At 37.2% G+C, this 25,109-nt stretch overlaps 1 protein-coding gene and 1 long non-coding RNA gene across 9 annotated transcripts in view; one reads left to right on the forward strand and one right to left on the reverse strand.

Annotated features, from left to right (window-relative positions):
* Positions 1–25,109, forward strand: part of eif4g3a (eukaryotic translation initiation factor 4 gamma, 3a) — a 62,854-nt gene that overhangs the window by 11,238 nt on the left and 26,507 nt on the right. For 2 of the 7 annotated variants that reach the window (XM_088338902.1, XM_088338903.1), the window contains exons 2-6: positions 4,669–4,741; positions 8,291–8,458; positions 12,631–12,723; positions 15,964–15,996; positions 21,928–21,948. In XM_088338902.1, the coding sequence (XP_088195028.1) occupies positions 4,669–4,741; positions 8,291–8,458; positions 12,631–12,723; positions 15,964–15,996; positions 21,928–21,948 (388 nt within the window). Of the gene's footprint in view, positions 1–4,668; positions 4,742–8,290; positions 8,459–12,630; positions 12,724–15,963; positions 15,997–21,927; positions 21,949–23,978; positions 24,074–24,575; positions 24,912–25,109 lie in introns of those variants that run through there. The other 5 variants (XM_088338904.1, XM_088338905.1, XM_088338908.1 and 2 more) reach the window with 5 other exon arrangements.
* LOC148364727 (uncharacterized) lies at positions 13,615–24,954 on the reverse strand. Of its 2 annotated transcripts, none has more exons than XR_015850779.1 (3): positions 24,747–24,954; positions 21,881–21,971; positions 13,615–15,460 (listed from the first exon to the last, which is right to left on the reverse strand). It is a non-coding gene; the product is annotated as an uncharacterized LOC148364727 (long non-coding RNA). The 2 variants fall into 2 exon arrangements; XR_015850780.1 differs by having other exon boundaries at positions 24,743–24,954.

A 25,109-nucleotide genomic window follows, 5' to 3' on the forward strand; every position in this document is an offset into this window, starting at 1 on the left:
TCGAGCATATTTATATTTCTGTGTATGTTTACATTGGGGTACAAAACCCCCAAATTGGCAATACTCTGATGTGGCTATTCCCTGCATGTACAGTAAAGGTACTGAGTGGAGGCAATTGCTTAGAAGAAAATATTTACTTTCCAATATTGGTACAGTTTCAAATAAAATGCATACACAAATAAGTGAAACGTGATCTTTATTTCAAATTAAAATCCACACATTTCCAGGATACAACAGAAACAATCAAATTTACCTCGCTAGTTCTATACTTTTGGAAACGACCTTGCTAGCGCTCAATGTAATCTGATGGTGTTGGGTAGTGCATATATGATTTAGACGCGGCGTTTCTTAACTGGATCATGGATGGAAAAATACAAGTGTCATTTTAACTGTACAGTAGTTGGCTGTGCTACAGTTGATGACCCCATCCGCCAGACATGCCGTCACATTCAGGTATGAGGCACAGCTGCAGCTATGTTCTATCTACAAGCTGAACATTGACACAAAACCGTACTTGAGGCAAGTGTGATTATGTGTGTGTTGCCTGTGCGTGAAAATGTCTTAGGTTTGTTTGCTCATGTGTGGGAGTTATAAATAAACTGCTGAGCTGTTATGAGCCAGCATTAAAGGAAGTGTCTTCCAGGGAGGGTGTGCCTGTGGTAGGGAAAACCTTCTGCCTGATGTCAGAAGGCATGCTCACTATTGTTTGCTCTGACCGCCTTGCATTGTGCGTTCTCTGTCTGTATTTTGTCTATGTTTTTATGATGAATATATTATAAACTCTATTTTGATTAATCTTTTCCATTGATCCAGCACCTGACAAACCTTAATTTTTCTGTATGGACTGATCCGTAGCAGAGGACACAGCCATCAATTCGAAAACATTTATAATACTTCATTTTGCTGTTGTGCCGGAAATTTTACATATAACAACATGTTCTATCCAGTGTCCTTGCAGCCTTTTACAATTAAGTTTTCACTTGGTTTGAAAGTTTCTGAGCAATTTTTTTTAGATGAAAAAAGTAGCAGGACAAAATTCAATCATCCCATTTGAAAATATTATAATATCATGAACATATACTAGTAGGCTGAAAGCCATAAGCAGCAAAAATAAAATTATAAAGACTAGCAATATTTCAGTTTGTTTGAAATAAATCCAGATTATGCGATATTTTTGTTTTATTAATTTGGTTACAGAAATAATGAAACTACCACAATATTCTCATTTTCTGAGACAGTCTTGTAACATGAGGTAACACTGTACTGTATACCAAAAAACATTGACTGAGCATTGGTTGCATGCAGTGTTCCTGTCAAAGGCTCATCTTTTTGACATTAATAAGTGGAAGAATTTTTCAGTTTTGTCTGGGTGGGCGATATGATGATGATAATAGATCTTTAAGTACCTTAACCAGATTGTGATCGAAAGAAAACTCAATGATTGAAACATTGTTTTAAGTGCCCAGTCTATTCGGTTTAGTTTCCGAAAGTCATATAGTCTTATTTTGTTTAGGTGTATATATATATATATATATATATACAACGTGTGTGTAAAATATTTATATTTAGAAAATTAATTAGCTGTGACAAGAGTGGCCCCAAGTTTTAGAAATGGCTATTGGACACCACAGTTTTCCCATATTATCAGTTGCTTTACTCTGTCTCAACAATTTTAAGTAGTGTTTGACAGGCTTGTGATTATGTCTTGCTATTGCTGATAGGCAAACAAGATCCAGAAATCCACATATGTGCTTTGCTTACTCAAATTGCTCTGCGGCCATGCTTTAAGAATATAAAATAAGATCAAAATATAATATAATGCCTTCTAAGGTGCCAATGTTGATTATTATGTTTGTGAGGTATTCTGTTTGATTTCATGTCGTAGTTATTGTTAAATGCAATGCACCTTTGTTCCAACTCGCATGTTTCTTTTATTCAAATTAAAACCTGTTTAGAAAGCGTTTTTCCTTATTTTCAAGTTCAACATTAAAGAAACGCTTCATTTAATCTAATCAATTGAGTTCAATTTTCAACCAAACACACTAATGCACTCTAGCATAGTCGGGAGCAATTGCTTAACAACATACTCAAGGTAACTCATATATGTACGTACAGACATTAATTTGAACTGCGTTGCCAACAATTAACCCAATATTACTAAAATGGTGACCAATGAAAAACGTTTTTAAAAACTTTGATGCTTTGAAAAGCCTTGGTATACATAACAGTAATAGAGCTTTTAACCTTTTTAGGAGCGTTCACTGTTTTACTTTGTTTTTAATCCACTTAGATTATAAAGAAGACCAGCAAATCAAGGGAAAGACGGGAAAGAATATTTTTGGGTGACCAAATGCAATATGTGGATGATTGAGAGTGGGTTGTTTACTACATTTTTGGCTGATTGTCTATTCATTAGGGGTGAATAAGGATTACAGTTTTGTGATAGTTTGTATGTGTTTGTATTAGTTGGTCGTGCTGCTTTTGATTAGATGTATTATCTTTTTTCTGGTTCATATAATACATAATAGATCCAACTTTGTGTCTCCTGGCTGCATTTGTGTCACTGCGAACCGGCTAGGAAATTAATTTAATAGCGCTTCTGTTGCAAAAAGTGACTTTTGTTTAATGGCCTCACCAATTACTGAAGTCTGTGAAGTGGCATTTGGCACAGATTCCAATTGTGGACTAAGGATGAATTTCTAATTATTTTGGCTTTCTTTGGCATATTTTTTATCGTTGATTCATATACAGTCAACCTCAACTATTGACTGTAGGGATAAGCATCAATTTAGCAAGTTGCACAAATTGTATAAGTGAAGCCCATATCATTGAATAATATGATAGAGTTTGTTGAGAGTGAACTTTGGAATGGGGAGAAATCTTTTTATATTTAGGATAAAGCAATAATGCAAGAATATGGGTGCAGAAAATGTATGTGGGAGGTGCATTATTTATCTAAAGCTCAGCTAAAACATGTTACCCACACTGTACTCTAATAATGCATCAAATGGTAGTTATGGAAATTTACATTCCCAAAACTACAATTTTCTTGACTAATTAGCATTTAACCTCTGTATGGTACTTGTCGATACATTCCTAACAAGCATGTAAAATCAAGCTCCACTCTGCAAAACATACCATTTTCTATTTTTTTTTCATTAACATTTTCTGCACTACAATTGCATGTTGTTTTTATGTTGGCCTGGATTTTTCACAGCCAAGCAGTGTTTGTGAAAATATAAATAGTATCTTACAACTGACTGCATATATATAAAATAACATACACGCACACACATTCGAACCTAATTAGAAGTCCTCATTTAACACTGGGTTCCCAGATATTTGGTTTTCTAGGCTTGAATCCAAAAGGTTGGCACCTATTGTCTGCACTGTAGTGAAAGAGTGGTCTCAGCTGCAGCTTGCAGTGAAAGCTTTGTTAGTGCCACTCTTAAATGTGCATGTGTTGTGTGTGTGTGTGTTTAGAAAAGTAAGAAGGCAATGAGCCAACAGGGAGTGTTTGCACCACCTGGGATGACTCCGCTCACTTCTTTTGCCTTCAACCGCTCTTCTTTGTCTTTAAAGTTACAGATAACACTGCATTACCATATAGTGTGTTTTTAACCTTCGTTTTTATTTCTTCCCACTTATTATTTTGCAAATTTGTATCATATTTTATTGCCCACCCCCAACCCTCACTGCTTCCACCCCCCTTACAGTCTAGTCTGAACAATGCATTTGAATTTTTTGTTAGACCCAAATGGGCCTAATTTGTATGTGGCTTGAACATTCCATATTTGTCTGGATACATCCGAAGTATCAATCATGAATTCTGTCATCCACAAATCTGACTTACAAGTCAGAAAAAAACAAATGATTGTAAGAGAGGTCCTGGAAGACTAAGGTAATCTAAGGCGTGACAAGTTAAGATCAGCCTCTGCCGGAAAAAGTACTTTTAGTTTCTTCACTGCATAGTTTGAATGATTAGCAAAATCAGCCTAAGTCGGCTGGCTTGGGAGAGTTGGGAGGCGTGGTTGAACCAGGAGGGAGACATTTAATCACTCCGTTTCCTCTAAAGTCCTAACCATGTGACCAGCAGTTTTTGAATGTGACACAGGCTAGCAGTCAACCAAGTTGATTGTGGTCTTCCCAGTCATATGTGGCTGTTGGGTGCTCCTCTTAGTCAGTTTTGATCCTTATTCATCGGCCCATTGAAAACGCTTCTCTTATGCATCGATTTAGTAGATCCTAAAAAACATTGTAATAAATAAAAACAACACAATATATGTTTTACTCTTGTATGTATTTCCCCCGTGTGATGACTTGGCACTCGTCAGACTCTTTTACTATTATTTTTAAAGCTTACCCCTGCCCCAGAAATCCGCCCCACAATTTTTCTTTCACACTCTCAGAATGAGAGAAGGTACCTGCTGTACTCTTTAAGTTCAAGGAGCTCAACGGGAAGCCTCTTTTTTTAAAGGGAACCGTCAAAATAAATCCCGAAAAAGCTGAAAGGGAATCTCTTTTAGGTAATGAATGTACTTTTTTAGCATAGCTTACACTAACTCTGTTGTTTTCTACTGACTTTAAACCTAGCACACCAAAATTCCTTGTGAAAGTGTATAACTCATGTATCACAGTGCAGGTTTTCCTGAACATGCATCTTTGCAGAATTCCACGAGTTCCACAGTCCCTGGATGACAGAATCTTCTCCACACAGCCTGGAGTTGCTGCAGTGTACAGCGTGAGTTGACACACAAAAAAAAAAAAACATAAAAAATATCCATCTTTGAAACATACGGAACTTAGGTGCTGAAGGCCAGCTACCAGTAGAGTTTCCACTAAATATTGATAGGCCCATTGGCGCTCCAGGCTTTCAAACCACCCACCCCAGAGTTTTAATGGGAAACCCTGAATACTCAATTACTAACTACAGGGGTCGTATAGTACCTGTCCACACTGAAAGGGAAAAAAATTGCCTTGTTTTTTACTGGCATTGTTTTTGTTCAATTTTGCAAACATTTTCATAACCCCCACCGCCGTCCCAGAAAAAAAAAACCTCAAGGTTTGGGTGCACGTCGTACATGAGGTTTTACAGGTGAAATATAATTGTATTTGTGCAATGATTGATTCGTCGTCAAATATTGCTGACCACATCTGCTCAGCATTAGATGCAATGGGAATCAAACCCGGATTGCGGCGGTGGGAGCACCGAATCCTAACCTCTATACTATTAGGAATGTGGATGACATGGGAAAGGCATTAAATTTAATCTCGTCACCATTCAATTTTTTTCTCAAGCTGCCATGTTGTACAACCATGTAATGGAGCACTATGGGAAACAATGTTGTCCAACATGGTACTACGAATAAAAAAAGTGATAAAATTTAATGCATTTCCTGTGTCATCTAGTAATTACACAGGGGATTAAGGCTTACTTTAATTATTAATATAATTATTATTGTCATCACTACTAGTGTTTTTATTGGGCCGTACCGCGATAATACTGTAAATCACTAAACTGGTCCGTGGAATAGAAAAGGTTGTGGGCCACTGACTTTCTGCACCTGAGCATTTAACACGGTAGACTGTACTGGCAGATGGGCATTTTCTTAATGCCCAGCAATTAAATCTAAGCTTTTTTTGCTCATTCAACCCAAATGTGAGTTTGGCTAAGGGGAAAGTGATTAGTTTGCAGGCCTCGCTTTTCAATCACAGTACGATTCATCAATCAAAAGGGGTGCCTGTGGCATTAGGCGTTAGTTCTGCACGAGAAGAACTAGCATCCCCTCATATTACAGGTCGTCTGGAGCTGCCCTTCCCCCATACCATCACTCCATATGTCTGTAGATCAGTCGGCCACCAGAACAGGCTCCTCCCCTGGCAACAGCAGCGAGATTAGTTGCTTTATCCTGGGTTATGTGAGGGAAGTGGGCCACACAAAGGAGCTGCAAAGATGCACACTAACGCTGGCCGCTGCAAGCCTTGTCCTGGAGCCCGCAGCAGTGCCGCAGCACTCCCGATGTGCTGAATAATGCCGTTGTCGAAAGGAAAAAGGACCTTTTGAGTGAAGATTTCTCTTGTTGAAATACATACCCTTCCTGTTGTCTCCCTGCCGTGGTTGAGAATGGTGAGAATGGTGCCAGCTGCAGCAAGCAAGCCTTTTTTTCTTTTCTTCTATGCAGCCATTACCAGCTGAAGCCAGTGTGCACTTTCACACTGCATGCTGCAATTTCATCATTAGGCTGGCTTTATTAGACAGTTTCAAAACATTTGAGTACTGTGATAAAATGATTTATTTTCTGATGTTCAATAAAAATAACAAATGTCATGTATTATGGATTTGTTACAAATTAACTGGAATATCACAAGACTTTTGGTGGAGAGTGATTATACATGCGTGCTGGTCATTTTTATTTATTCATGGATGAAAATGTTGAAAGTATGAAAAGGAATTTTTCAAATAGTCCAAATCCCAACTCAAACGTGAAAAAAAGACTATTATTTTGGCTCGTCTATGATTGACATATACATGCCTGCGGCACACAAGCAACTTGACAGAGGCTGCAATGATGGATTTCAGCCAGAAGGTGGCATCAGCAAGTAGAAAAACCTTCAAGTTACGGACAGCACCCTTAAAGATGATTGGCTCTGGCAAAAGGGTTATCATGTTGAAAACATGTAAATTCCTTATGTGTTTGCCTAATTCCCTTCAAAATAATTATTAATAGAGTTGTTTTAGAAATCATAGTTATTGCAATTTGAATCTCATCAATTTGGAATGTTTTTAAAAATGTAATATTTTTTAAACAATTAAATAATTGTAATCCACTTAGATTACTAATCATAATATATGGGCTGCAGAGCAAGAAAATGGAGACGTAAATGAAGACATTTTTGAGGGGGGAAAAGTACATTTTAAACATTGGTCATTAAAGCCGATTGTTAATTTCTGACATTAGGATAGTTTTGTAAGGGTGTGTCACAAATTAATCTAGCCCTTCACTAATATAACCAAGCCAACAAAACAATAATTTACTTGTGGCCACATACTTGTACCACATAGCTTTTATATTCAATGCTCCACATATTCTGTATAGTGCTTTTAATGGTAAATTCCAAATCAATTGACGCCGCATGGACTTTTGAAAAGTGTGTACTGGTGTAAGTTCACACTGTGGCTTTCAAATATGCATAGTATGCTCAAATTAAGGGAATTTTACTTCAAAACACATAAAACAACAACATATTATATGATATACCTTTTAACAAAGAATATTCAACATTATACGTCAACAGTAAAAAACAAAATGTCAGTATGATAAATTACGATGCAAAATTAATTTAGCCAAAAATATTTTTAAGGTCTAAATGTGATTTGAAAACTTCCAACACACGGTTTATTGACATTTATTTTATTCTGCTCTTTCAGGGACAACAGTTGTTAAAGCTGGGGTGCGTGGTTTGAGGTGACCTCTAAAAGTTCAAAGTAGAATATTTTCTCTATTAAGTATGAATTAAATATGCCCACCAGACTTCAAAGAGCCCTTATCATTTTTCCACCATGTCTATCTGCTTTATCATGTAGCAAAGCTGTTCAGGCCGAGTAACACATTAGGTATGAGGATCGGGGGAGGGTGTGAAGATCAGCTGTGTGCTTGTCCCTGTGTTTTCTCCATTTGTTAGTGTAGCATAAAATGGTAAAAGTAATAAAAGCCCTGTTTCAGATAGTGACCACACGCCAACCCAAACAACCAAAAATATGGGGAGGAAAAAAAGAGTTTATTCAAGCACGTCCTAGAAATGCACATACTTGCATGTTCATCATGAGCAAGCTGACTAAGGTTTCAATCATGACTTTAAGCTAGGAGATTGCGTTAGAGTGTTTAAAAGTTTTAAATTCGGTACTGTTTCTCTAAAGGTGCAAAACCTAGTACTTACTGCACCACACAGAAAATTTGTTTTGTTGCATGTGTGCTCGTAAAATACAGTTATGGACTCTTAATGCAACAGAAATCCAAAACACAAATATTGAAGGGTCTCCTTCATTTCACTGATGTGAGAATCATAACTAACAGGTATGTCTAATATGTGCTCAAATTGCAAGTGTCCTTTATGAATTAAAATATTCATACTCATTAATAGGCCACTGCCAAGCATAGCCTTAGTTGCGTGATGAACAAAATGGTGGGATGAGGGTCAAACCTCACACCAATGCCAGCATTTTTGTGGTCCATGTTGGTCACCAGGATTGCAGATTGAACCTTAACCAACCTGTTTTACCACCCCCCAGCTCCCCAGGCATGCTGGCCCCCCTTACACCCCTCTTGACATCACAAAGGGACACCCGACTTTGGCAGGCACGCCGCCCGGTCATGCCCACTCCCCGGCGCTCTCTCAGGTATCCATACCCACGGCTCCCACGTATCGCTATCCTAAGGGCTGGGAGACGGGCGGAGGGGTGAGTTGAGTTTGTGTGACATTTACTGCCTTCATCCTCTGCATAATCATGTTTGCATTTTACGAATGTGTACTTTGACTTTCTTAACACTACTGTTAAATGTGCAAGTGTTAATATTGAAATAGGACAGTTAAAATAACTAAATTTAAGAATCTACAATGGATGCTCACATGAAAAGAATACGGATTACTTAGCTGATGGCCTAAAAATTCATGCATACTTCTTAGTGTATTTTATGGACAGTCATTAATTTGAGCCCTACACTTCTCACTATTGTGTGTATATTACCATAATATCCGCAATATAAGACGCACCAGATTATATGGCCCCCAAAAAAGTATATTTAGATATATATACAGTGCATCCGGAAAGTATTCACAGCGCTTCACTTTTTCCACATTTTGTTATGTTAAGCCTCATAATAATAATAATAATAATAATTTCCTTTGTATTGTCATTCTTTGTAACAATGTACACAGAATTCCAAATTGTATTAATTTAATCTCTTATCTCAAAATTCTACACAAAATACTCCATTATGACAATGTGAAAAAGTTTTTTTTACTTTTTTTAAATTTATTAAAAATAGAAAACTAAGAAATCACATTTACATAAGTATTCACAGCCTTTGCCATGAAGCTCAAAATTGAGCTCAGGTGCATCTTTTTTCCACTGATCATCCTTGAGATCTTTCTACAGCTTAATTGCAGTCCACCTGCAGTAAATTCAGTTGATTGGACATGATTTGGAAAGGCACACACCTGTCTATATAAAGTCCCACAGTTGAGTGTGCATGTCAGAGCACAAACACCAAGCATGAGGTCAAAAGAACTGTCTGTAGACCTGCGAGACAGGATTGTCTTGAGGCACAAATCTGGGGAACGATACAGAAAAATTTCTGCTGCTTTGAAGGTCCCAATGAGCACAGTGGCCTCCATTATTCGTAAATGGAAGACATTTGGAACCACCAGGACTCTTCCTAGAGCTGGCCGGCCTTCTAAACTGAGCGATCGGGGAAGAAGGGCCTTAGTCAGGGAGGTGACCAAGAACCCGATGGTCACTCTGTCAGAGCTCCAGCGTTCCTCTGTGGAGAGAGGAGAGCCTTCCAGAAGGACAACCATCTCTGCAGCAATCCACCAATCAGGCCTGTATGGTAGAGTGGCCAGACGAAAGCCACTCTTTAGTAAAAGGAACATGGAAGCCCGTCTGGAATTTGCCAAAAAGCACCTGAATGACTCTCAGACCATGAGAAACAAAATTCTCTGTTTTGATGAGACAAAGATTCAACTCTTTGCTGTGAATGCCAGGCGCGATGTTTGGAGGAAACCAGGCACCGCTCATGACCAGGCCAATACCATCCCTACAGTGAAGCATGGTGGTGGCAGCATCATGCTGTGGGGATGTTTTTCAGCAGCAGGAACTGGCAGACTAGTCAGGATAGAAGGAAAAATGAATGCAGCAATATAGAGAGATATCCTGGATGAAAACCTGCTGCAGAGCGCTCTTGACCTAAGGCTGGGGCGAAGGTTCAGTTTTCAGCAGGACAACGACCCAAAGCACACAGCCAAGATCTCAAAAGATTGGCTTCAGAACCACTCCGTGAATGTCCTGGGGTGGCCCACCCATAGTCCAGTCTTGAATCCGATCGAACATCTCTGGAGAGATCTGAAAATGGCTGTGCACTAACGTCTCCCATCCAACCTGATTGAACTTGAGACTTATTGCAAAGAAGAATGGGCAAAACTGCCTAAAGATAGGTGTGCTAAACTTGTGGGATCATATTCAAAAAGACTTAAGGCTGTATTTGCTGCCAAAGGTGGATCAACAAAGTATTAAGCAAAGGCTGTGAATACTAATGTAAATGTGATTTCTTAGTTTTCTATTTTTAATAAATTAAAAAAAAAAGTACAAGAAAAACGTTTTCACATTGTCATAATGGAGTATTTTGTGTAGAATTTTGAGATAAGAGATTAAATTAATACCATTTGGAATGAGGCTGTAACATAACAAAATGTGGAAAAAGTGAAGCGCTCTGAATACTTTCCGGATGCACTGTGTATATATATATATATATATATATATATATATATATATAAAGACGCACCAGACTTTAAGGCACATGGAATTAAAGGTACTGTAAGGGAAGGGGTTGCAAAAAGATAAACAAGTGCTGATTTGCGCATTGATAAGTCTGAATAAATAACTGATCACAATTGCATAACATTGGATGCGACAGGATTCAAACTCAGATCGTGGCGTGGAGCGCGCCGGATCCTATCCACTAGACTTGGGAGTCTAAGGATCATCTTGTGGCCAAGGGCAGCCTTATGTAGTGCCACAATTCATTTTTAGGGTCCCCATAGGTCCTTGCCACGGTGTGCCATATTGGGAGTTTCAGTGACCAGTATGACAGAGTGTACTACTAATTTAACGCACCTGCTCCCTATTCATACCTGAGACTTGGTGAGAGTAGCAAGTGACATGGTATTTTGGAGGGAAAATGACAAGCAGTGCTTTGTCTGGACATATAGGGTTGTAATGCCTTTGGAGTGTACCCAAGTTTGTTGGAGGTTTAGTTATTGTTATATATTGAGTTTTTTAAGGGGAAAGATAAATTTACTCTTCACATTTATTTTTTATTTGACTTGACTATTTACTCTTGCAGACTCATTTTCATTGTTTCAAAACGATGTTTTTTTCAGTGTTGTTCCATTAAACATTATAATGAAATATCTGCAGAAATGTGAAGTGTACTCACTTTTGTGACATAATTTATCTGGTGTCTGGGTCCCTTAATCACTGCGGTTGTAGGGGCACCATTTCCTGTTGTGTGTCTTGGGCAAGTACAGCCACGTGGTACCCATCCCTTTCCAGGCCAACAATACTTTTGACTAAATGAAGTATGATAATTAGATAAAACCTAATGCTTTTTCATGTGTTGTCTGTATCCCTAGTGGTCTAGTGCTGTGGTTTTCAACCTTTTTTGAGCCAGGGCATGTTTTTTACATTGGAAAAATTTTGCGGCACGCCACTAACCCAAAATGTTATAAAATGACACTGAACAGTATGTTTAATTACAATATAATTTATAATACCCCCAGTTTTTACAGCATAGACACTTGAAAATAACATATTTGCAAGAAATGATTCAAAAATGTTTTATTAAATTTTAAAAAGTGACATTGGATAATTTCTCACAGAACCCCTGACGATCTCTCACGGCACACTAGTGTGCCGCGGCACACTGGTTTAAAATCACTGGTCTAGTGGATAGGATTCGGTGCGCCTCCCGCAACGATCTTGGTTTTATTCTTGTTGCACACAATCTCATACAATCGTGCATGACCATCCATCTCCTTAGGGCCCTGGTGGTTAGGATATGGCACTATTACCATTGCCATCTGGTTTGATCCTCGTTGCCACCATTATTATGCAATTGTGGTCAGGAATATTGTCGACTAATCATAAATACGCCAAGGCATTTCTAATTTTGTCCGTGTATAAGACGCACCAGATTACAAGGTGCGCGTTAAACTTTCTGGCCAATTTTGGGGTTTATGCCTTGTAGTTTGGAAAATACTATGATCAGAAATTTATTTTAATGGAGGGATTATCCCAACTTGAAGTTAAAAAACCGTAACCACATAATCAGTATTTTGTGTCAGTTTCATTTAGATTATTGGCATGTGATGGGCAAATGGATAACACCATTCCAAAAACACTTTAGGCCAGTTTACAAACATCTGTGACATATATTCTCTGGAAATTCTATGTGAGCATCATAGGAATCTTCGGTGTTGGCAGTTCAGTTGCCCACTGTGCTCCCTGGAAGCAGTTTCAGTCTTAACATACTAAAAATAGAACACTCAGCCAGCACATTCTTAAATGGGCACAACAGTATTGATGGTATCTCTGAGAAAAAGAAAAACTGTCCACCCCTTAGCCCTCAAGACCAAATATGCGCCATGAGACTTTACACCTTCAGGGTGCTGCTATATACACGATATCTACCCCAATAGATTTATTTTACTGCAGTGACATAAAAATACTACAAGCTTACTTGATAGCAAGCTGTACTGTTGTTCACAATCTTGTGGATGATTAAAAGTATATTCCTAAATCGGTTTTTGCACCTGACTTATGAATCGTTCGTTTCCTTATACTTTTGACAGTCCCCGTATAATCCTGGGCAGAATGCTGTCTCGGCCCCCCTTGTGTATTCTCCTCAGACGCAGCCAATGAATGCACAACCACAGAGTCGCCCGGTGAGTATCACCTATGTTCCTCCCTCATCATTGCTAATGTAAGAGTCAGCGTTCCTCAAGCCCCGTGTTCATCAAGCTTTGTATTTAAGAGTCATGTGTGGTTACAACCAGCAGATTTTCTGGGTCATTGATGAGGTTGTAAAATAAAAAATGCCTGTAAAAGCAATTACATTAAGTCTCGTAAGTAGCTTTTCTGTGTAGTGTTTGAATATTCTGCATGTGCTTGCAGAGGTTTCTCCATATTCTCCAGTATTCTTTATCTAAAAAATAAATGTTGATCCGTCATTCCATAGGGGTAAATTATTGAGAGTAAAAAATTAACATGAATAATCTCCAGCTCAACCATGACCATTACTATTGGTACATTATAAGAAACCAAACATTTCACAACTAAATAGGCATTTGTTTACTGGTAGACTCACAAATAAACAAGTGTAAAAAATGATTTTCATAAGCCAGCTTTAAGAAAAAAATCAAATATTACATCCCACTCCTACTCTCTCTTTCACACAATCTTTCTTTTAAGAGCCAGAATAGTTAACCAGTATGTGCCCTTTAAAAGTGGCATAAGATCCCCGTCAGGGTACATTTGTTTGAAATTGAGAGGAGACTTGACAGAGCTCCTCAGTTTCCAAATTTTCAGGGTTGTTAACAGCACACCATGAACTAGTGTGTGTAGCTCCATTTTAGTACGTTGATCATGCTCTTCATTTGGATGTAAAGTTACCTTGCCTACCGTATTTATTCTTGTATAATGCACATTTTCTTTTGACTAAAAAGAGTACATTACGCGGGTAGAGTATTTTGCAATGTTAGATCAGTCAAAAGCTATTACTGACCACAATTGCAAAATATTGAATGAAACAAGAATCCAAACCAGGTCGTGGTGGTGAGAGTGCCACTAGAACAACAGTGATACAGACTATAAACTGTAAGGGATTCGATTTTATCTTAATATCACAATTTTATTTTACTGTATCAGAGACAAATATTGGAGAAAGTCATCCTTAAAGATATAAATGCAAAAAAGCACAAGGGAAACAACTCTTCGGTGTATCTGATGGTGAATCAGACTTTGAAGTACAAGAAAAAAAATACATACCCTTAGAAAAAGATGTAAAATACTATCTTTCAGATTGTGATCAAATTTGACAACGTACCAGGTAATGCTTCAAGCTATTTTCTCAACTGTTTTCCAGCCAAGCTGCTCATGCTACACTCATATGCAAGCATTTATTACAAAAAAAATAATCAGGCGAGAATAAAGATATTTTATATCTGTGTGTTCCAACTTACATTTCCCATTGTTAGTAGCACTTGCAGTGAATATCTCAGTTTGCGATAAAACGCCAGAGTCCATATTCTTTGAATGGTTCAAGAACAGTATTGAATTGACTTTGGGTACATCTTGGATTCGAATTTTAGGCAAATTTTAAAGGCACATTAATTGGTTAAACAAAATTGTACTTATTTTCTTAATTTATTCATAAATAATGAATTATGGGTGTTATACATGAATTAATAATGTAAGGTTATCTTACATACTTAATGTTCCTCTGTTGGCTTGTTTAATTATTTTGCCTGAATAGTCAATCAAAATAATCATACTTTATTTAGGATTTTTACTATAGCTACTTTATTAGTGCATTAGTGACAACCACTTATCAAAGTGCATATTTGGGTTGACGGGATTCTAGGTTATGTGCCAATTTCAGAAAAGATCTCTTTAAAGAAGTCCTACGACTTTGTCGCGGATAAAGTAGGGTACTGTATATCTGTTTAGTGTGAACTCGGGCTAAGCAGCCTATTGAATAACTTGATTAGTTGGTCGTTTTAAAAGTTGAGGGTTTCAAAAAATGTGTTATTGTGAATTTGATCATCGGATTTATTTTAGTTAAATTGTAATTACAAGAAGACAATACTGATTATTAAATATTGAACAATTCATTCATTTATTGATTTTCCGAACTACCACTGGTGCTGGAACCTTTCCCAGCTGACTTTGGGCAGTGGGCAGGAGACACCCTGCACTGGCAAAATTGGCACTAATTAATAGTGGCATTTAAGCCCATTAGTTACAGGCAAATAGTAGCACTGTTTTTTTCACACTATGAGTGATTTTAAACTTGCATTTAAATCGATTTAAAATCAGTTATCCTGTGCAAAATGTTCAGAAAATGTTTTCTTAAATCCATAAAACCAACGTTACAAATGTAACTATGGTTTTATGAGTCCAGTACAACCGCCAGAGGCGGTGCTTCAATCACGGAATTTCACCTTCACTCATGTGCAGTTCAAAAATTAGTCACTCCATCACACCGGTCTCATTAGAAATGTCTATATGTTCCAGTCTCATCACAGGTGCGCCACTTTCACAATCTTTGTGCATGAACAGAATTCCAAGTGACACTAGCTCTGCCAGTCGTACAGGACTCATAGAACTGTAGTTACATTTGTAACTTTTGTTCTATTTCGTCCCTATTGAACGCAGTGCTTCGAGCACGAAAGGACTAATACCAACGTAGTCATAAGGAATTCCTGGAACAAACCTTACGGAGAAACCTCGGCTGGACCAAATACAACGCCCGAGCATTGTGGAGGAGCCCACATCAACGCATTAAAACCTGGCAAAAGTCCCAGATGACACCCAAGAGGCAGCAGTACAGATGTCCTCCAGGAACAACATTCAGAGCGGCCCAAGAAGTGGCAACGGACGTGGTAGAATGGCAGCGCACCCCTGAAGGCAAAGGGGGGTATAATATGGGCAACATTTCCCGCAATCCAGTAGGACAAGCACCAGTCAGACTAAACAAACTCTAGACAAGCCATCACAACAAACAAAAGTCGAATCTACGAATGAAAACTCGACGCTGTGACCCTAATCGGAACAACGGCATGCACCCGCCACGCGAGAGCATTAAAAGGTGGCGCACCTGTGATGAGACTGGAATTTATAGACATTCTAATGATACAGGTGTGATGGAGTGACTACTTTTTAGTAAAAATTTCTTGAACACTGCATGCGCAAAGGTGAAATTCTGTTTTATTAAGAACTGCCTCTCGCTGTGGAAATAAGGTGTTTAAACCATGGTTATTTCTTTGAGGCATTGTTGATGCATCATACATTTTTTCATCTTGGTTGCTCTTTACTGTTTGCCTCACTACTCACCTTTGTGTCTGTTGTGCTTTTCCTTTTGCCTGCTTTTCCATCGCTACTTCAAACATCTTCCCTGCAATCAGTTTGCGACAGTCCCACGACCAACGCACCACCAGGTACATACTAAAATTATCACATTTCCCCTTTATATGTTTTTTTGAAAGATTTGGCTATTTTCACGATAAAAAGCTTTGACTTCGTGGTTCTAATTTACAAAATTTCTCCCGCCAAAGAAAACAAAATACGCTTTCCTTTTTTACTGCATTTGTTTGAGATGAACACAGGACTGTCTCAGAAAATGTTATGATTTTGATAGTTAATTTTACTGATAGCATTAATAAAACAATAATTTCATACAATCTGGATGAATTACGAATCAACTGAAATACTGCAAGCTTCTTTTATTTTCATATTGCTGATTATTTCTTTCAACCTTTTATTATACTCTTTCATGATATTCCAAAAAATTTAAATGGGATATACTGCAGTATCAAAATGACAATAAACGTGCAATATTAATGTTGATTTGTAATGATTTCTGAATGTATGACAGGCAAGTTTTTTAATTGCGGTACAAAAAAATGTAAAACATTTTAAAATTATTGTAATTTTCTAAAACAGTCCTGTACACAATTTTTTACGGGGAAAAGAATAACAACTCTTCACATTTTATACAATTAATGGATGTTTGCAACGACCTACAGGACGTAAATAACATGTATGTGTTGTTGCAAGGCAAGTATTTGTAATTTTGTCGAAAATTGGAAAATACATTTTTGCATTTTCTCTACAATTCAAATCACAATTCTAGTGATCTTTTGATTTCTTTTTTGTTTTGTTTTGTTTTTCTAAATTATTAGACTGTCACAGCGCAGTGGCCAATGGGTTTAGTGGCCACCGTTGGCAGTATAGATTTCTAAAATAAGGGTGATAATGACACCGTCCTGACTTAGTTGACTACAAAATTTGAATTGTGATCGTTGAAATATGTCAAGAATTCTTCCCTATTATGGAGTCATGTCTAAACGTGTACTCAAAATCTTCGTTGTCATCATGATATTGATAAAATATTTTAATAACCAATGAGCTGCTTTTGGGACGTGCTTAATCATAATGCACCCAGCGACTGTTTTAGTTGCAGAACTGTCTTCAACTGCTTTATTTATCCTCTGTCATTTATTTTGTTTTTTGCCTAGTCGAATAAGGTCATGTCGAGTGTTTGTAAATCGTTTGAACTCACACACACAATGCATACGTTGGTTTTTACTGAATGGTGCTATGCTCTGTTGTGCCGCCACGGAAATGGAGTTGGAAAGCCAATGAGGCCGAACAATAATGCTTTTTATTCCAATGGAGAAACATCCATTGTGCCCTGAGTAAGGCACTCGATTCGCAGCCATGAAAAAATTAATTTGCTTGCTAAAAGGAGCTGTGCATTTTGTGGTCATGCAATACTGATACTACAGCTGAGAGTATTGTCCAATACGTATGATCACCAATCCGATGTACAAAGATATTTATGCGTGCTGCTGTTCGCCCGTATTTGATTGCGTATCGAGACACAGGACTAGATTGAATTTTGTTCTTATTCCAGTTCCCTGTGTCAATTAAGGTTAGCAATATCAGTCCTAAATTTACTCCCTATCAGCTCAATCTTTGGTTATCTAATGCTAACTCGGACTACATTTTCCTCACATCTCTTCATCTACATCTAGTTAAAGTCAAACGAACTGAGGGCTGAACGCAACACCTTTAATTGTAAATTTATAAAATACTAACATGGTGATAAGAAATTAAAAAAATTATTTCTTAAAGTGAGAATGGAGTAGAGGTCAATTGTTTATCAGGCGAGCCAATTATTATTTGGAAATTTGACGGATATCGGTATAACCATTTTTATCTATTCGAAGGGCCAATTAAATCTATTTAAAACGGGTTTATTTAGGTTCAGATGCAGCCAAGCCTCCCTATTCTTTCTTGTTCCTCTCTAAGGGGTTGCGGGCCGAACAGATAAACATTTATTGATTACACTTCAATTTAACATTTTTTTTAAACCTAAACATTGAATGGCTGTTTTCAGCATAAATTTTTAATTTGGCCATTGTGGTTTTGCATCCTCGTTATCCACGCCAACAGATACGCCCCCCTGCTGGTCCCCGTTGAGCAGTCCTTTGCAGCATGATATATAGTTGCTCGTCCCCGGGCGTCACGTTTCTGCTTCCTGACACTTTTAATTCACTTTTAATGGCAGACGTGTTGTTTATTAGTCGATTAGTTCGCTAGTAGTTTTAACAGTGGCAGCGCTCGTCGGCCTTAAGCTGATTGAGTGATGCGGGAATGTTTTCGGAAAGTCTTGCGGCAGCAGCTGAAGCGCTGTATCATGGGTTGTGTAGTTTTAAAGTTGTCATCTAGCCGGGCCATTATATTAGATTTATATAAATTGATTTCGCGGGCTGGATATAATTGTAAACCGGGCCTGATATGGTCCGCGGGCTGTGAGTTTGCCACTTATGCTCTAGTTAGACCCCACCCACCCTATGCCTTCTGATTGGATAAGCGACCAGGAGCAAAGCCACTGAAGCAGGAAGAATAAAGTTCGAATAAAGTAAAAAGCGTCTGGTCAGCCAACTCCTGAGTCCTGACATGCCTGCTTATCAATACCGCTGATAGTAATGATATTTTCAAAAGTCCATGGTAGAAAGGCATGTGTGTGATTAAGATATAGTATAGTAGTTTTGGGAAAGCACTATCATTTCGAGACTAATATATTAGCTCTTATTGTAACATTAGTTGGTCACTGAAGCATGTGTTGTGATTGAGAGAGAGCATAAAAGCCCGCTCAAGTGGAAGGCTGAGTGATTAGCTGTTACCATAACATTCGATTTTCTATCATGAGTGCCCACTTCAATTCGTGAGCTCCGTTGAAATTTCAATGCGCTTGTTTGTTAATTTATTTTATGTTGGTTACATTGATATATTTATGTATTTATTGTAAAACATATTTATTGAGCTATTTTGTACATTTATACGAGTTTCTGCCAAGATCAATTTCATTTCCTGCGCTGTTTTTAAGTTAGAGAACATATAATAATCAGTGCAGGCAATTGTTTGTGAGGGCAGTTTTTTAGTCCTTAGTCTCGGTCAAAAGTCCTGACTCATACATAACAAAATATGCGGACATTCAGTACATACATAACACATATTAATTACCCTATCAATGTGAGGATGATTGAACAGATGATAGTGTCCTAATATTTTTGCTATAGTGTGTCACATTACCCTCTTTTTTTAACAGTAGAAAGACATTTTGGTCTTGTTTTAACTCCTGGATAAATAGAAAAACTGAGTAACAATTTAAAGCATTGGATAGAAATATAAAAAAAATTAGTTGGGGAGCGGTTCTGTCAATTGACTAGTAATTATAAAAGGTATTTAAAAAGGGAAGCATCACTCGCACAGCTATTATTAGATTTACATGACCAATCTTTGGTCATTCAAAAAGTGTTTGTTTAAAGCTGCTTCTCAGGTAAGTGTATGTGCATGGTAAGAAAACAGTGGATTAAAAAGAATTGGAGTTGAGGGTAAACTCATAAATGTTGCTCCCCGAAGAAAGCTGTGGAGAGAAAATATTATTGTTTTTAAGACAACAATTTTAGTTCCTTAGTTTGGTATTAGGTGTGTGTGTGGGTTTTTGGCTTATTCAATGAGTGTTGACATAAAGTCAATAAACCTTTTAAATTATGTTTCATATGTTCTAGTAAAAACAGAAAAAACATAATATGCTTTTATTCCCAATTCAACTGATTAAGAAGGTTCTGTCACTTGTACCCCTTTGGTTTATGCATTGTATGCATGCTTAATTTCTTCTTCGCCTTTTTATATTATTTTGTGTGCAAGGACTGCTCTTTGCTGTGCAAAAATCCTTTAGTTTAAAGTCATTGAAATCTTTGACATTTTTGTTTTCTTTTTCACTGCAATGCCAATGCCACAGTTGAATCTTTAGTTTAGGTTTCTTCCTCTCCCGAGCAATGTACAAGCAAACTTGTCTTTTATTTATTGAACTGAATCTTTCCTTTATTGTAAAGCATTAAATGCAGAAACGATGTCTACTTCCATAATTACAACGGTTGTGCTTTGCCACTCTTTTTTAAAGTCTGATTATAAACCGAATAATGCCTGCATGAAGAAGTAACTACTGTTGTACTGGTGCAAAAAATGGATGTAATAATAAAGTAAGTGTGTAAGGTTTATGGTTTTCTCCTAATATCTTCACAAGTGCATGTCGATATCATAATAGTCTACAGATTATTCAATACTTAACATATACTTTAAAATCTTGAAATTCAGTTTTTCCTCAAGCTTAAAGATTAATAAATGTATGTAGTCTTTATAAAAATGTTCCGGTGTGTAGCTTTGGAAGTTATTTTGTATGTACAGTCGTTCAAAATTGTTTCATGATTGGTTATTTAATCGGTATTTTCAGTTAAAAATCATACAAGAGAAACGCATTGATATTGAAATGAAGTTTACTGTATAGGATTTAGCCCAAGTGTGCAATCATTACTTTAACAATAGTAGAAAAGGTGTTAAGATTTGAGCACTTCGTAAGGACCAAACTTACAATGTTTAAGAAACTGTCACAGTTGAGGATCTAAACAATATGTTATGTAATTTTGCCCAAATGTATACACCAGCCTTAGGGTGGTCCTTAATGGGGGTCGAAATTTTTTTTTTTGAAATATTGGGCTCTGACCCCCCGCATATGTTCTTATATCGATAAAAACACACTGTGTGCAATTTTGAACAATTTGGATAATATTTAGAGGTAGCTCAACGACTTTGAAATTTCCCAAAATGGTAAAATTTTGGCAATTTTCGAGAAAAAACGGAAATCTTAACCCTATGTGTACGGCGTTTTAGAACATCCAATTTCAGTCCATTGCTTATAATTGTAACACAAGAAAAGTTACACGTAACTTTGTACACTAGGTCTGATATAATGTGCGAAAAATCCTTATTTTTCATACCAAAATTTCAGAGGCCTTGAGCGACCTCTAAATATCCTTTGATTTTGATGAAACTTTGCCTAATTACGTTTTGTATATATTGGAACATATTCAAGGGGTCAGAGCATGAAATTTTAAAAGTCGAAAAATAAGGACCACCCTAACCAGCCTACTCTCGGTGAAGTAATTTCCTCACTTTCTATAAATCTGAGGACTGTTAGCCATTTGATATATTATTTTATTATTATTATTATTATTATTAATAATTAAATTGAGTTTGAGGCCCCTGTTTTCAGGGAGTCTGGGGCAAAAATAAAGAAAGTACTGTACATCAAAAAATGAGTCAATGCAGGTGAGTCAATGCAGGAGAAGGAGCCAAATTTGGATTATTGATGGCTCCAAAGCCGAGTGCATTGTTTTTCAGTGGCAGAAAGAGCTGCATCAGTCCCTCAAAGCTGATGTAATTTCAGTCGTCACTGCTTTTTCTTTTTTCTTTTTACACATTTTAATTTTTCGTTTTTGGATGTTTTTAAGAAGTTCTGTGTCCAAATTATTTTTTTGGGTCCGTTTATTTTTTTTGAGCATTTTTGGGGGATTCTGTTTTATTTGCACAATTTTATTTTTGTAGATCTGTGGGCTGACTGACAGAAACAAATAAACACCAGGGCATTTGCTATCCGCACAAATTAAGCACAGAAGCAGAGGCAAAAACACTCATTTTAACCAATTAATCAATTCACCAAAAGCAGTGAGAGGACAAAAAAACAGCATGCAATCAAGCACATCATAGCATTTGCGATCTTTTATATCATGAGAAATTTAGAAGTTATTATGATTAACTTTGCATTCATATATGTTTAAGAATATTATATTTTTTTAGTAATGTTTATGTTTGGACACCATAGCGGCGACCAATTTGACCCTGGCAGCTTTTTAAATACATTACATGAAAATTGGAAACTTTGTGTGTACGAGTGAGAGTGTGCATGCTTGCCTTCTCAACATTGCAATTGGCTTTTTTGTCTTTTTCCCGCTCTCAAGGGAGGATTCAGGCCCATCCAGGTAACACAATGGCACCGGCAAACCTGCATGGCATGATGATTATTAGAATGAGAAGGGTGGGCTCTACCATCAACCCCTCGACATGACGGCCCCCTGGCGTCATCTTTCAGATTCGTAGAGAGCAGGAGTGGAGAACCTTTGTATTCAATATTCAGTGGGCTAAACTAAATTTAGGAACAAACCTTGTTGCAGGGATCACACTTCAGTTTATTATTAGACATGATTAACATTGATGAGCTGATTTTTTTGTGTTCCCACTGCCTGCTGGTTCCCCACGCCTGTAGTAGAGAAAACACTTAGACTCATGCCAAGTCATCATTTGCCATTTTGTCTTGCTGCATGACTCATCTAACCAGCCTGCGGACTTGCACCAATAGCATGCGGCATTAACAAGGCACATATGCACGTTCTAATAACATTTTTCTCACTCGAGTAGTAGGACTGTATCTAAAGAACCAGGCCCTGTTGCATGTACAGGGTGTTTACATTAAATTATTCTTTCTGAAAGTGTCCCAGATTTCAACTTAACGGGTTCATATAAAATCCGCTTAACTTTTCGACTTCTGCCATTTTCATGTGATTGTAACATTTCCACGGTCAGACATATTGATTTTATATTTGAGGACAACCTAGGATTTTCCTCATTTTGTAATTAAATATTTTCCAAATGCTATATTTGTAAAAAAGTAGAAACTTGATAACATTCACAATTTTACTTGAGAGCAATATCAAGTAGAGATTTTATACTGATTACTATTATAGCCATTTATTTACCAATTCAAATGATTCCAACCTGCACTCTTTTCAAGATTTTCCTTATTGGAACACCGCATTTGCTTTTAGGAAAATTGACCAGTTCTTTCGATAGGTACAGCAGTGGAGCGAATCCAAGCCACATTTACCCTACTTAAATGTGTATTTCCCCTAAGAATTATTTTTTAAATATCTTAAAATTCTATCCCAATGCATCATACATTAGAGTGTTATATTACCAATAAATCCGAAGCTTTCTAAACTGACTCAAATAATTTTACTGATATCATATTAAGAAAATCACCTTTTAAAACACACTTTTTAAATGCATCAATTCACCTCATTTGTTAGTCTTTTGTGTCTTACGTTCTACATTTCATACTTTTTTTTGTTTTTTTGCCTACATTAGTCTCAATGGCCAACAGATACTTGCAAATTTTACTGAAGGCAGTTTTTAATCTGCTTTGAAATAAGTAACAAAGTATATTGTTTATAAACTGTTTTTATTTATATGCTGACAAATGATTAGATATTTTTTTATCTCTCCATGATTGAAAGTATCAGGAAATGCAGAGCTGTCTGACACTCGTTTCACCGATCATGATAAATTTGGTGAACAAGAAAAGTCTTAATATGCCCATAAATCCAAAGATGCTTAGACATAATGGTTTTAATCAGCCAGTTAAGATCAAGTGTTAGTATGTATTTTTTTAAAAAAAATCACCCTAATCAAATACATTAAGTAGCTTTATTTCAAGACAAATAGGTGAATCAAATTAGGGAAAAATAAACACAGACGATATTGAACCTAACATGAGCGGCCAAAATTTTGGGGGGGACCTTAAAATGATGAGTCGTGGTTCTACATAAAGGTTTTTGTTATTTTGTTCATTTGTAAGTATTTATTTGCCACTAGCCAGATTGATATTCCACTTAACACCAGGGACTTCTCTGCATTCTCTTTCTGCAACTGCTCCATTGAAATTTGTGCTTCAAAGACAGGGTGTTCTGTACAATACCTTTAGCTGTTTGGATGATGCAGCAAGGCTACTAAACTTGCTTTGAATAATCACTGTAAAGGATATTAATGATATCACCCACACACGAAGAACATTTGACATCATGGCCCTCAGTTATAGATTTTTAGTTTTACATCTTGTTGATGGTGGATAATTTTGCTAGAACAGAAATTGATTGAAGCGTTCACGAGTTTGAGTATTGTTAATGCCATGTTCAGTTTGTTACCCTGACTGGTCCTGAAAAGGTGGGCTTTATACAAGATGGATTATCTGGTTGTTGTAGATCGCAAACAGCGTGAGAATTGATCTTGCAGGCGCAGGATTTGAGGCATTACAGCTTCTAGTTGAAAAAGGCAAGTGTGAACCATTCGCTTATTCCAGAACACAACACTCTTTCGATAGGGATTTATTTTCTTCTCAGAATATGATCTTCCAAATAATCAGTTGTATAAATGTTGCTATGCTGCATTTTTTTACTGCAAGTACGGTTAATTTAGGAGCAATTGAGTTTGTTGAATGATAAACTCATCATATTGGTCACTTGAAGAGCTTTTGCAATGGTACACAATGTTAAATATTGAGTTAAACACTTCAGGTCACAAATCTACCCCACATAAAGGATCACTTTTTTGTTTGTTACACCGGCCATACCATGAATTGATAATAAAGCAAGTTTGAAATGGGCACCTTACCGTCAGCTGGATCAAGTTTTGAGAACAACACTGCTTTATCAATCGCTTCACAAAGCATGTTCCCCTTTATGATGTCACAATGGGAACATTTTGTTTTCTCCCTTCATGGGAAATTTCAGAATCTGTCAATACGCCAAAGCAGTTGTTCATGTTGTATCATTTAATAGTGTTTAGAAGTTGGTCTTTTAAGGTTGAGTTAATCATGTGCTGATGACTGGATCCAGCAGAGGCCTTCCAACTTGCAGCTTTTGAACCTCTGCCGAGCCTAAAAGCATGTGCTTGGTTGTTTGTGTGCAAGATATTGAGTTAATTAGAAGGCAGATCCTTTACCCACATTTCCGGATTCCAGGAACTATAGGGAGAAGCAGTTGGGTTTCGGCACAGAACCAGATAACTAGGTTCTTGATTTTTTTCTCTTCCACCTCATCAAAGCCCACGTGCATTGCGGAGAGGGAGTGCAGTGATCCAAAAGATGGTGGACAAAGCTTGATGTGAGGCAGTTGGTATAGTAATTTCACTAAGCACATTATCACCACCCATAAGTTTTGAAAACATTATCATGTGGCAGGAAATGTTAATGTAGCACTCTACAATTGGTCGATGTATTAACTCCTCCCCCTTATTTAAAAAGGAGTTTCTCAAAGTCTCAAAGCCATACAAAGGAGTGGTTCAACTTTGCAAACCAAATCTCAATATT

The sequence above is a fragment of the Urocampus carinirostris genome, chromosome 6 (genome assembly GCF_059441175.1).
Source record: "Urocampus carinirostris isolate Australia breed hairy pipefish chromosome 6, RoL_Ucar_1.0, whole genome shotgun sequence".
Classification (NCBI taxonomy): domain Eukaryota; kingdom Metazoa; phylum Chordata; class Actinopteri; order Syngnathiformes; family Syngnathidae; genus Urocampus; species Urocampus carinirostris.